Source organism: Ylistrum balloti, unplaced genomic scaffold, assembly GCF_031769215.1.
Source record: "Ylistrum balloti isolate Yb309-2 unplaced genomic scaffold, AGI_CSIRO_Ybal_v1 Utg370420, whole genome shotgun sequence".
NCBI lineage: Eukaryota > Metazoa > Mollusca > Bivalvia > Pectinida > Pectinidae > Ylistrum > Ylistrum balloti.
The window spans coordinates 293,836-308,679 of record NW_026782284.1 but is presented as its reverse complement, the minus strand read 5'-3'; the positions used below and the strand labels follow the sequence as shown (position 1 = coordinate 308,679).

Here is a 14,844-nt window from a genome sequence, read left to right as displayed (position 1 = left end):
TGAGCCCTCTGAAGGCATTTAGACATGCAGTTTCGAACTAACTTGCCGATAAAGTTATTTGATGGAAATTGATCCTTGAAAAGTATCCACTACATTATACATCCAGAGTAGGACTCTACAAGCCAGAGTGTTTTGATGCAAATCGCTATTGGCTGTTTGGTAGTCTAATTGTGATTTCTCAGCAGGTAAAAACGACGGCATCCTAGCATTATATCCCAGCTCAGCAAGAAGACGTCCTGAAACCACGATCCACAATCATATTGTCGTTTACTATCAGCCAAGATTTCAGGATGTCGAATTTCTCCAAGATGAGTTGAGCTACGGATGCATCATTGACACTGCCGTGTTAGGACCAATTGCGACTAAAACATACCCTTCAAGAAACACAATAGATATGAACTTTAGATAGTTGCATTTTCTCTGCCCTCCATATGACGCCCTATGAAACGGGTGCTCTGTGAGACAGATAAAAGTACCATCTAAGAAAATAATGACCTGACCACACAAAATCATCCATTTTACCATAAGCAATATCACAAAATATCATATATATATATATAAACACATACATATAATCGATATATATATCATATATCCAAAAGAATGAAATGCATGTAATAGTTTCTCTGTCTGTTTGGTATATAAAACCAAACAGGTATAAAAACGACAAAACTTATGAATAAGCTTAGATAACTAAGGTGTTGTATTAAATGTGCAATTTCAGTGCAAAGTAGCAATAGTGGTCCACAAAATATAACAGCTCTCGTTTGCTAAAAAGGAACACCTGTATCATTCAGTGATAAACTGATTCTAGGGAAATATTTTGCCTGAACAACAAACCTTCATTAAATGACAGCATCAAGTATTTTCCATTGAGATTGAGAGAAATATATACTTGGACAAAAATAACATAACATAATAACATTATAAAATGTCAGAATTGAGAGTAGTTTTTTATTCTGCCACAAGAAACTCTGTGCCTGGAATAATTTTACCGGTCCTGAAATTTGATGAAATTTTCAATATTTTGAAGATATATTTGGCAAAATATGTGTAAATATTTTAGGTGAATAGTTACAATAAATTTGCTAAATAGTTTTCCGAACAAATTCTTTATGAAACGAATCTTTCAAAATCTCTCTTCAATGAAATTAGCTACGACTTTCATTAATAATGCATTAAAATAAAATGATTTGATATCCTTTTTATAACATGAAAATTTTTTCAGGCAAATTTGGTAGAAAATGGATATTTCTGCTTCATTTTCGCTCTATTTGTATGGTCACCATTTACGTCGCAAGTAATAAACTATACCTTACATGTGGCAATGTGATAAGCGATTGTATTAGAATGTATGGGTTATCTACTTTTCCCGACGGATTGGTTATGTTAATATGATATTATGTCAGGTTTTAGTGTTACCGCCGTGCGATCTCCCATGAATATATTGTTGATAGTGTGGCTAATTGATACGATACTTCCTTGTAAGTCTATGTAAGATAATGCCTCTTTTTCACTTTGATAGAATCATATGCCAAATCTAAAGTATTTATTTCTAAATCGCCGTATCTTGTTTTATAAAGTTTCATTTGCTATATTTGATATCACCTTCCACTTTCATTCGCTTTGAAACACATCATGTATCTGCTGCATAGCTGAATATATTTTACTTACGTTCAATGATTCATTATAACATAGTTAGAATCTGTCCAGCAGTATGACGTGGCGCCAGAATCGTGATTACACAAATACCAATTAATTTCTGTGAAAGGCGCGGCATAGATCAATCATTTAAATCATCTGCATAAGTGCAGAGTTAAACAATTCACAAAAGAAATGACAACGAAAGCATTGAGAACTGAATGACTGCTGTGCTATAATCGACCCTTTGAATATGCCGTCTGACACCAGGAAATGTCGTACCATCCTAGTCGTCACCCCATCAGTCGCACCTCAACACGACGAAATCAGTATTACGATCAGTTCATGACATTGTTTTTGTGACTTAAAGAGGAAACAAATTTCGATGAAACTATTCTTCTTTAACGTCTGAATAAAATTTCTGTAATCCATTTGAAAGTTTATTTCCTTTTCATTATTAGTTGTTATAATTATTAACGAGTTTTGTTAGAATTCACATACAAATTTAGAATGTTAGAGCCAAACAATGAATTAAACTGCAGCATGTAGCTCTTTCGTCCTGCTAGGGCTCTACATCTTAATTAATGATTATGATTATAATTATAATTTGAGACAAAATTAAATTCATATACACACCAACATAATATTGTGTTACAGATATTTCTCCATTTCCTAAATCCTAAATCATCGCTGACAGAGATATCACAAGACATGAGCACATAATGAAGGCGAATTATCCTGCTAATTATCGCAAAATACAATAATACAATAGTGAAGAGCAGTTTTCAATAAAAATTTAGAATGTGATACAAAATAGCCAAATGATTCATCAAATTTAATAAGTTTTGTCCTTATAGGTCAGCAACAACTAGGTTCCAAATTATCGAAATCTAGGAGAAGAAAATATTAACTGATCTAGATAAAAAATAAAAAAAAAACACATTGGTGCATTGGTATAAACTTTGCTGTGAATTATTTTTAACATGACATTCCTTTAGCAGCAATATCTATAATACATTTTATTCATAATTTCCTCGAAGTTGTCAAGCCCTAAAGCTACAACAGTCAAATGAGTACCTAAAAGTCATGACAATTGTCTTCTGACGTCAGAAAATGAATACTCTGTTCCTCAAAATTATAATTTGATTGTGTAACGTATTATAATGAGATAACGTCTAGCAATAAGATAACGACCACCAGTCTCTCCAACCACGATGAAAAATTATTTTAAGCGAAGAAAGACAAGTGGGGAAAGTATGAAAATAAGTTGCAAAATGAGATTGAAATAAAGTTTCAAAGAAAATTTATTGTATGATGTGAAGAAGTGATAAGCAGCTTAGATTCTAAATTCAAAAGAAAATACAAGGTTTTATCCTTGACGCCACTTGACAATTTGCAAGAAAATTTCCGAATAGGTATTGGACAGTCTCTCTTTTGACATCCGTTTCCGCTTGAGTCTAAATCTATCAAAAAGCCTGTTATTAATTGGAATATTTTCATTTTGTAAAAATGTTGTACCTTATAGTCTAAAGAGATCACATACGTTTATTTTTTCCAATTCTGGCATTTAAATGTGTCTGCTGTAAATTTAGCTGGTAATGTCTTCAACAATCATATGTCATCTGCAGGCATAAGTTTATTTAAACATTGGAAGTCATGGTAAAACGATAGCCGAAATAAACAGTATAGATAAGTGAGAATATTTTGGCACCGTCGAGCAAGGTGCCATAAAGAAAATACAAATTCAATATATTTGTATGTTAAGAAAGAAAAAATATCAAAATTATTTAAGGAACCAAGTATTTAAGTAATAGAGACTGTTTCAAGTCACTAAAAATCGGCTAGCTGTTCTGAATTTATCGATTATGAAAGCAGGTCACAAAAACCTTGCAAAGTCGTTTCATTTCATCTTCAGATATATTAGTGACGTGTTATATTTAAAAAGCAATAAACTTATTTACTATATTCATGGTATCTATCCATCAGAATTCGAAATCAAAGACACTGCATATTTTTCTACATCATCCGCTTATTTCGAAAACATCATAGATAATTTTTCACCAAGTTGTATAATTAGCGAGAAAATTCCAGTTACCTTTTTTTCATCTCTCGGTAGCAACCTCCCTGCATTCTCAATCTACGGTATTTACAGATCGCAGATGATTCATTATTCAATTATTGTGCTAGAAGTCGTCAACTGACTGCCAAACTCGTATCACAGGGTTTTAAATGTGCAGAGGGATGACAAATCATCTGAGGAAGTTTTAAGGACATCACAATGACCTCATTGGGAAATATTGCTTTGTGAGATACGAAGATGGATGTGTTTGATGCTCATTAGTTTGGCTGTTGGTTCCATTGTTGCATATCTTGTTCCCTTTCGAGGATTTAGCATTGCTTATTTGGATTTACCAAGATTTGCATGGCGGGTGTCGTCGATGAAACAGACGACACTTTCTCTACCGGAACACCTGGTCTTTTTTCTCTTTGTACATTTTTAGAAGTCTTCCAAAATTTTTTTCTTTTGTTCATATTTTGTATTGAATTTGAGTTTGGACTATGATTATGATACTGAATTTGTTTCTACACCTTCGCTTACATTCGGTTTCACATATTGAAACAGTTATTACAATGACAATACAAGTTAAATTGAATCGGTCATCTATAAAGTGATGATGTGGGAAACTGTACCTTGGAAGCACATATATGTTTCTTACTTACAAGACCTGCGGTCTTATTTCGATTTACGGAAACGATTAAATGTTATTGGATATCTTTACTTACAGACGTTACAAATATGTATTTGCATTTGACCTTCTGAAAGGGTCATGTGTAGGTCATTTTAACCTAATTTGATGTGATACAGACCCAAGCTTAAATGATGAATTCAATCAGTCAGTAAAGTAACACTACAACCCATAAACATTATTTATATATGGACAAATTTCCTTTTATGATACCCTTTCAATTGTAGTTAAGAACCCATGACAATTATAAAACATGCGCAAAATGGTCATATGCTATTTACAGTACATCTGGTCTCAGTTGTAATAGGTTCTACATATGTAGATTTAAGCAGGTGTCATTGGCGTTTACCGTAGTCTGTTGTCAACTTACGGTCTCCAGCATTAACGATAGAATTATTTTAATATAATTTTCTCACTAGTTTTCATAAATTAGTGATTGTTGTGAACATATTCCATCTGTTCACAGGCAGGTTAACAAGGTGTGCAAATGCTAATTTGGGCAGTGAAGACTGAAAACATACGTATAGTTAGACAATATGTTTGCTAACAAAGCATAAAATTAATTTTGAATGTGTATCACACAATGTAGAAGGATAGGTCACATTCTTCGGTTTAAAAACAATGAAAACAAATAAACTATTTTACAGGCGTGATTACGTTACAGCAGTCTTAAACTGTCTTAAATCAATAAATATATATCTGATGAATTTGTACGATCATATTGTATTCAAGTACATTAAACAACTCGCATTATATCATTCAATTCTTTACGTATCAAAATACATGTGCAAGATAAAATATATATCCTGTTATTTAAATGAATACATTGTAATGTAAACCTGATGAATAATTGCCGCGATATATTGCTCGGCTAGAGAGAACCCCTCTTCAGCTCGATCTGTTGGGTCAACATAGTCAGGCAGGGGTCAGGGGTTTGAAAGCGAGCGGCAACAACTAACGCCCCATTGGGAATAATCCTAAGCATTACTTTCACACGCATCTCTGTAACCCCTTGAAATTCGAATTTCTCTTTAATAAGTCAAGGGTCACGGACTCGTAGCGTAGATATTCAATTAAATAAGGACCTTTGTTACATATATCATAATTTGAACAAATATTCGACAGACCGCCATGTTTCTGACCCACCCATTATCATTGTTTACCATTTTCTACCAAAAGGAAAGGGAAAATCCAAATCAGCTCTGAACGGGGAACTTTTATAAATAGCAAACATATGATTCATTCTGAAATAAATTAATTCAGAAAAAAATTATGTGATCTGCATGTATTATTTAATAAAACAAATAAACAGAGTTCCGAATAACAATAGGCAGAACAAAAGCTTACATAAAACAGGCAAACAAAGACAAGTAAATGACACTTTTCCTGTTTATTATACATACATTTTTGTTGTTGTGCCATAAGTAGAAAACGCATTTAAGTTTATCATGCATTTTAAGTAATCAACGCTTTAAGGCATTCGGGTTAATTTATTTCAATGCGAGTTACTTGTCTATTGAATTCCGACTATATGGAGAAATGACAAGCGAGCACACTGGCAGTATTTGACGTTTGAGTGACATCATCCGCGCTCAACCTGCCCGATCCGTTTTACTCCCTGAACACACCAGGCCGTCCACGATGCCGGTAAGTTTATCTACTAAAAGCCTGATTTGAGGTCAACACAAAATTGTTGATGTTGTTATCGATTCTTAATACATCTGTAATACTTACCTTTTTATATCTATATATAATTGGATGAAATCAATACTGAAACGAATTACTCGGTAACAGGACTTTTATTGAGATATGTTTAGAATATGTAATTTTCTTTTTCGTCCTTTATAAAATGCAGTTTTTTACATTTTGTTTCGGTGTTGATATGATATATGTCAATAACGTTTTTAATAACTCGCCTTTCCTTCCTAACACCTTTACATTGACACTTTGACATTTAGATCATAAACTTGATATCTATAATGATGTACTGTAACACATAGCTTCATCTCATTTGTCATGCAGCCTCACAGCCATAGATCGCTTAAGTGATTTATATCGTTTTGTCTAAGACCTATACTTCATAAATTTCACTGATACGAGTTTCTTTTTCGGATTTTTATATTTTCAAGAAATAATACACCGCTTTAGCTATCTATAGAAAGGTGTCAGGATAAGTCATCATAAACGAAATTCATTTTTTTTTTTTCCAAAATTCTAATTTTTTTTATTCTGTGACATATTATGACTAATGTTCATTTTACAGCAGTAAATTTAATGCCTAGTTTTGAACAGTCAAAAAATCATCTTCATTTGTATAGGAATACATGTTGCAAAAACCGGAAATGCCCTAATAGACAATTTTTTGTCGAATAATCAGCCAATGTCTATACCACTGAATCATCGCGACATTGCATAATATTCATCTGTTTAATAAAACATTGATAAGAATCAAATAAATTGGTTTCTATAGTATAACATGAATCTGCAATTTGATACTGTCCATCGCTAATGCTAATATACGATTGCGTCATCGTATTTAGCATAAAAAACATATTCTATTCAGATGTCATATATCAAACTGATTGACAGTTATTAGCACTGGTGGAAATAATGGTTCCTTCATGTGGATGTGTTACTAAATATAGAGAATTAAGGCTATTCTCTCTTTTTTTGTTAAATCAATATCCGACATTTTGCTCTCATTTCCTTATTCAAATAGAAATATTTGAATTTTAGATTGCCGATGACATAATTTGTTCGATTATACAACATGGTGATAGTATATGACGTTTAGGCATCATTGTTAAAATACAAGACAAAATTATATAATTTTAATGGAGGATGCCATAATGGCAAGGAATGATAACACATGCATTAGGTACCACATGTGGGGATGGGATACATCTTGATAGAAGCCTTCTTAATGACTGAAGACTTTAAGACAAATATTATATATATATATTATATATTGACTGAAGACTAGACGGATACAGCATATGGTGATAACATAAACCGCGTACCATATATGGAGGCACTATGGTGAATATGACATTTGTTGACTTAAGAAATAAAAACAGATGCAGCAGATGCTTGTGCCATATCGAATGTCATATACGGAAGGAGACATTATCTTTTTCTTTGATCTTAAATTAAGCATTATGTTGATCAAGATTTGTATCATATTGAAAATATTCATTCTTGAATCACCGAATTCTATTTTATTGTTGTGTGGAAAGTTTAGTACCTAATTCGAAATATGAAAACCATCCTTGCTCGCTGGAAGGTACAGTCGTGGTTTTGTCTCTGAAAGAAACACTATTATGAAATACATCAGCATTTATACCTGACTGCGCAAATAGAATCATGAATTTATTCAGAATGATAAATGATTAGAGAAGATATTTTATCATTTCATGTGTCGTTAAAATGTCAGCATGATAGGTAAGTCGTGTTTTACGATAAAAGTTACAATACAAATGTCATTGTGGAAGAAAAGTACCTGAGTATGTAAACAATAAGTTACTCTGTAGGTAGTCAGTACAAACTAACTTCATCCTGTGTACCAATTACACGGAAAATTAAATACGGACTCATACATGATATTATGAACTAAAACATCGTCATTTTATGAGCTGTTCATTTCTGAAGTTGTCATTTATACACTATGGAAAGACATTTATAATATTTAATTGTCGCAAGCTTTAATATGCCTGAGAGACAGGTTAATGAATGCGTGACTACTTTAGGTAAGACCGTCAGGAGAAGAATATACCAGTCGCAATGTCAGATGTGTTTTACTCATTTTTCCTGTAATACGCTCATGACTGTATAAACCTGGCTAAATGAAGATAGATTTATAATTCGACGATATTTATAAACTTTGAGATATGCCGAGATACAGGATAACTATAGATGTAATTTCATGTGTGCCTATGTAACTTGTACACATAACTTAAATAAGAGTTTAAGTAACACATGATTGAGTAGTTAAATTCTCATTATCACAAATATGTCGGTACAACATCACTAAGGTGGTATCATTTGGTCATAAAATACAGATGTTAACTTTCAGACAAAAAGCTTCATAATTTAGGATATATAATGATATATGACTTTCTAATAACAGACAAGATATAATTTAAAGTTTATATGTAAGATAGATGATAGATGATAGAACTGAATAATAACCATCCTAATTAATAATAAGACATATGTTCGGGTTGTTATTTAAAGATGCTAAACAAAATATGGCAGCCACAGTGTTTTATGATACATTCATGAACACGTGTATGGTATTCCGTATTATCAATCATGATAGTGTTATGTCATGTTTACCAATAATACTGACTAGTAACACTAACAATGGTTGATCAAGGACTTCAGATAAATACTGTGCCTTGTTAAGACTAAATGATTTTATTTGATGGCTTTATCACCCGTGAATATACAGGATCCTCTTGTGGGGTTGGTGACTCCCTCGATACACAACATATGGTAGACATCCAGAGAAATTAAGGTAAAGTCATCAACACGGTTACGGGAAACAAAAAACTGCCGGTGTTTGTGAATTCGACCAAGACTCTTCAGATCTTCACCCGGTGTTATGTAGGCCAACTCTCACCGACTAAGCTGTAGTGGCTTCAAAATCATGATCTACTCACTTAATCAAGTTTCCATTACCATGAGATTTATGAACGAATCTAGTATACTTCAATTTGTTGACATTATATATCATCAAACAAGTTACAATTAATAGGTTGTTAGTTAGATCCTATTTCCAATCAGGAAAATAAAAAAAAAAAAACATGTGGGGGTTTTCATTAATGAAATCTAATGTATTTGTGACCATCACGTTCGTAAAGTCAGATAACGGTACAAATAATTTTTTATCGATTGAAAAATGTGTTTATTTTTACCTCAATTTGGCCATCTCTAGCTTTGGGGCAGACGCTGTGACCCTTTTTCTTCTGCAACTTTTTCCTGATAGGGAGGACATTGTGTTTATAGGTGATATGTGTTCTGCTCATAGGATAACATATATGGCAAAAACATCAACATCACCAGTCTGTTGATCTTAGTTTTATAATGATTGATGAAAATCTGTATGCACATACATCAGCAAAAACGACTGTGTTGTTCATGAGGTGATACATTTCGTTAAATAATATTTATTAAGAAAACAACTATAAACTAATTAATCGTTTTCCCATGATGTAGCCTTAAGATGCTTGTAAATCAAATTTTCCTTTTTCTATCACAGATCCAGAACCACGTGGTGTTGCTCCAAGCACTAGCATTTCTTGCATTTGTGGTGTCAGGTTTGTATTGCAAGCGTTTTAACTTAACGAAGTATCTTACTTCTTTTGTATAATGAACAGATATAGATCATCATAAGTAGTCACTGTTACCTACAACATTTCTATGCACACTCGACTTCCAAAAGCTTAGTAATACATATAGAATTCAATCACTGAGTTTGTATTCATAAAACATTTCGAAATTTCATTATAACAATAATACATGCAATTATTTGTTATATTTCCACAGCTTATAGCTACTGTCAACGGCCTGGATTCATCTGTATGAACAAAGGCAATTGCACATTTGATAAGAAATGTCAATGCGACAAGAACTGGGCAGGTTATGACTGTCGTGCACCAGCAAGTAAGGATTTTTTGCTTTTATACTTATATGTGAACATAGAACAATATTAAAATGAATTTCAAAATACTATTTTTCTATTAGTAGGGATGTCGAAAAATATTTTCTCGCGTACGGCGTACTTACTATAGATCACTACTACTAATTAAGTTGTGAAATTCAATATTACATATGTCTCAATGATAAATATAATCAATGACATCTGCAATAAGAGGTTTTCTATTTCGTTTTAATGAACATGGATTATTACAGGATACCTTATTGCAATCTATGTTAGCAGACGGAGTTTAACATACTAAGTTTTATTTTGATATTCTGTTAACATATCTGTATTTTCTAAATTGAATGTTTTTCTTTTCTTTCAAGTACAAACGCTTATTACGATATCGTCATTGCCAGGGCTTGCAAAATTGATTTAATCCTTATTTCACCTTTTTCTAATGTTTTCTTCCTAGAATATGTAGACTGTTACAAAAGGTGTAACAATCACGGAACCTGTGTGCTTGGAACATACTGTTATTGTGACTTTGGCTGGTACGGTGATAACTGTGAAAAACAGAACGGTGAGTAAAAAGTGATCGTTTCTTTACCAATGACTACAATAGTTCCCAACGGATCAATCTTTACCGAGGTTTAAACCTAAAACGATTAATTTATCGAAAAATGAGGAAACCAAGATTTTTTCCCCAATTTTCATATTTAAACACATCTTTATCATTTTATTTAATAGGATGGACAGACACAATCTTGTAAGCAATAAGGAATGTGGATATGTTAAACTATTTATAGCTTTAAGATTCAATTGTACTTATCTGTAACACATTATCCGGATAAACTTTCTTCATTTTCCTCATTTTCAGAAACGATAACATGTAACATGTTTAGTATGGATGTGGCCATGCGCACTCCGGGCAAGCGGGTCATAAGTCTGCATGGATCCGATGACTGTTCTCTTAAATTGGACAAGACAGAAATGGCGAAAAACGAATTTGTCTACAAGAGAACTTTCCCAATGATGGCCAGTCCTGGATCTCCTTGTGAAGGCTATCAACGCGAAGAGCTCGGGGTACGAATCAACCATTTGCAGGCGTTTTGAAACTAATACATGGTAACAGGTCCAAATTAGCATGTTAATGTTATATATATATATATTACACTTTCTTGTTATAATTATCGCTGATAAAGGAAGTACATCCTGTGTTTATTGACTGCGTGTTTTACGTTCCAGCCCGGGGTATTTTCGTACACACTTGCCATGTCGGTACAACGCAAGCATACAACATTTGCTCCTCTTGATTGGATAACAGAATTCACATGCACATATGAGCGAACGTAAGTCCATTTGTATGGTTAGTGTTGTTATTTGTTATAAGATGCTTGGAGCCAATTATACTTTTGTAACAGCATATGCATCACAGAAAACAGACAAATGTAATATACAAGCAAGTAATGTTCATTCTTTTATTTTCCTTTTGAACTTTTTTTTAAACCTTTATCTCTGATTTCCGATCGACACATACTTCTCAATATATTATTAAAATGATAAGATAAACAACAGTGTGACCATAGAATCTTGCATACATTTGTAAAGAATTGTGCTGAATAATTGCGTACATATACATCACAATAAATTATGTCTCTGGGATGGGAACAGACACAAAGATGATATTACATGGTTCCCTTACTGTTCAGTGCTAACGGTTCAGTTACAAGAAATGAAGAATACAAGCGATTTGAAGTTGATATCGTTGACTATTTGCAATATCCTCTACAAAACGGTGCCGGAACTACACAGAGTAAAGAATTCTCCTTGGTATTTTTCTGTAAGTATATAAGTAAAAAAAAAACCCGTTGATATGTTTTCATATGTAATTGGTAGAAATATTCTCACATAAGCCTATATTCATCAATGAATTGAAAACATATCGTAAACATATTCACATTGAATTTTATGAATGTTCAAACTTGTGCCAAGTCTCGCTGCCATGAAAAGACACTGGACCCAAGAATATGTATTAACAAACTAGAAATAACAGAGGGCTATATCTATCTATTTTTGTCAGTCCCATGCAGTGTGTATGTATTCATGCGAGATGTGATAAGATTTAGAATAAACGCACATGTTTGACGATCATTAACACTTATCGACAGTGCGCCTCCCAATATTTCACACAAACGGTCAGGTTTTTTTTACTGTAATCGCCACCTAAATTTCGATACAATCAGTTCCTTAGCAAAACTGATCCGCCAGAAAGAACTAGACCTATGATACAGTTTACTTAATGGCATACCTAAACTATATCTAATAACTACATTGTTTTGTTAAGAAATCTCCAAAAATTCACAAATTAGGCCCTTAGTATCACGGACGAGTCCTAAAAGGACGGAACAACTGTATAGTGCAGTTTAATTCATTATCTGGCGCTACGTTATCTAATTGTAAATCGTGCTGAAAGATTCTAAGCACATTTGTGTCTTTTATACAAAGTAAGATTAAATTCATTTATATGTCGTTTGTACAACCCTGTAGCAAATCTTACAAAATTGGGCGTTACTGTATCTAAATCTAGGTTATGTGAAAACATTCTAAGCATTGAAGTGTCGTTTATACAATTTTTGTATTGGAAGATAATTTGCTCTAATGTGTCTTTTCTACAATCATGTAGCAAATCTAACTGATCACGAAGTATTAGTGGTGGAATTGGTTATGTACAACGCGCAGACATCACTGAAGATGTATGATATCATCGTGGACGGGTGAGAAATTACATAATATATATTATTTCAAAAGATGATAAAGTCTGTTTAATTGTTAAAACCAATAATATTTTAGTACAACATATGGTTATTGGCTACACTATATACACAAGCGGTTTCAGAGAAACCATCATTGTTTTTTCGTTTGATGCAATAAAATGTGTGAGGATAATGGCCATATCTTAATAAAGCGGGTTAAGTTTGTTGTCAAATAAAAGAAAAAAAATAACATACATTTTTTATCATATTTCATGAATGATATATTTGTTGTAAATTAATAAAAAAAATTTGATAATGTGTTTTCTATTTCCTTTGAAGGTGCACAACATTTAATGGAAAAAACTTGTTATTCGGTGATCAGTTTGTAGCAGATCATCTCCGTCAAGATGGAACACGAGTATCAGGAACTTGGGTTACCCTCAATCCATTAAACGAAGCCGTGGAACTGTACTTCGACTATAAAGTGAGGGTATGCAAAGGCCAGTGTTCAAAGGTAAGTTATCGCTAATGAGCAGTGACGTCTCATTAGAATATAGCTTCTAACATTTGAACTTTATTTAGAGTTGTATCTTACTGTAATCGACAATGCTTTCGATGTTGCAAATTCAATAAATAATAACGTCATTATTATTTTCCGATACTGGTGGGTTTTCCCGTTTCTTTTCTGTTTCAAAAATGCATTTAATTACTTATGAAGAATGTCTCTTATGTCTACCTTCCAAAATCGAAAGTAATATGTTATCATTTAAAAAAAGGAAAAATAAAATGCACAAAAGCAAGAAAAATAGATTTAAGTTTAAGTAACACATCTCATATTTTGTAGCCCGTCTGTGAAGTAAGTCGAATACCAGAAAATCGCCCAGGAGTTCGTATCGTGCTGCAGTGAGAGGATGGATTGATTCTGACGAATTAAATCAAACACAACAGCAAAAACATCATGTCAGCGAAAGTGCCAAGTATCCATCGATAACCACACTAATGAATATCTTCTTTACGTTTTCAAAGAGGTGTGTCATTGCGGGCCTTCAGACTGTCGATAATTTAATAGAATTGTGAAGATTCATTTTCCATATAGAACGTTTATTACGAATGTTTGTGTTCTCTTCCGGAACCGGTTCTGCTGCTGAGGATATTAACCTTTTTTACTATCATATCATTGGACTATTTTCTAATAATAACACTCTTTATGACTACAGATTTAATGACAGTTTCCGCAAATAGATATGATATCATTGTAATAAATGTCCAAATGTTCAACATATCTTGACTTGTTCTTGAGTGTGATACCACTATTTGGGGAACTTAAGCGTTGTGGACACTTTAAATTCACCGAGTCACAACAGCTGGCAGTTAAGGTTACACATCATCATTTGAGAGGAAAATGTCACTTTAAGTCACGTTTCAATCAGACTTGTGACCTTTTCACATTCCCGATATATTCATAAAAACCTATATACATGCATGGGTGTATACCACTATGAAACCTTTCCTGCATATAAGTAGAAAACATCCTGATGGCTGAACACCTACTATTTTAATATGTCAGAAATGTACTGATGTATACCCTTTGAAAATTAAAATCATTTAGAAAAGGAACTAATTTTAAACACATCCGTACACGCTCTAAATGGCAGTTTCCATATCGCAACCAAAAATTACAAAAGAAACATAGTGATAATACCTGACCCACGACAAAGTTTACGTCTTATTACGTATTATTTATTTCCAGTTAGGACAGTATAGGACTGTTAGGACTGAATCACTACAAAGGCAGAGTCTTGAGAATGATTAATTTCCTATGGGTGTAGTATTTTCGTTCGCATTGGTCTCAAACTTTGTCTAAAATTAACCTCAGGCCTACCTATGGTTGCTCACTATCGAATTGGACTGTAGCAAAGCATACCTCCCGAAAAAAAACAAAGCAAACAAATGCGATGGTTGCTTCCTACCTTTTGCCAAGGTATCCAAGTCTGATCTCCCCATACATGCTAGTCTGTGCTGTATTTGTTGTTAAAGAAAAAACAAAGAAAGCAAAAGA

The 14,844-nt window shown here is 33.1% G+C and overlaps 1 protein-coding gene across 1 annotated transcript; it reads left to right on the top strand.

Annotated features, from left to right (window-relative positions):
• Positions 1-6,029: 6,029 nt before the first annotated feature.
• On the top strand, positions 6,030-13,692 carry LOC132554660 (EGF-like domain containing protein 1). Its single transcript, XM_060218975.1, has 10 exons — positions 6,030-6,035; positions 9,649-9,706; positions 9,936-10,052; positions 10,505-10,612; positions 10,910-11,115; positions 11,278-11,381; positions 11,742-11,872; positions 12,716-12,806; positions 13,125-13,299; positions 13,630-13,692. Exons 1-10 carry the CDS (start codon positions 6,030-6,032, stop codon positions 13,690-13,692), a joined length of 1,059 nt encoding a protein of 352 aa, XP_060074958.1.
• Positions 13,693-14,844: the final 1,152 nt, after the last annotated feature.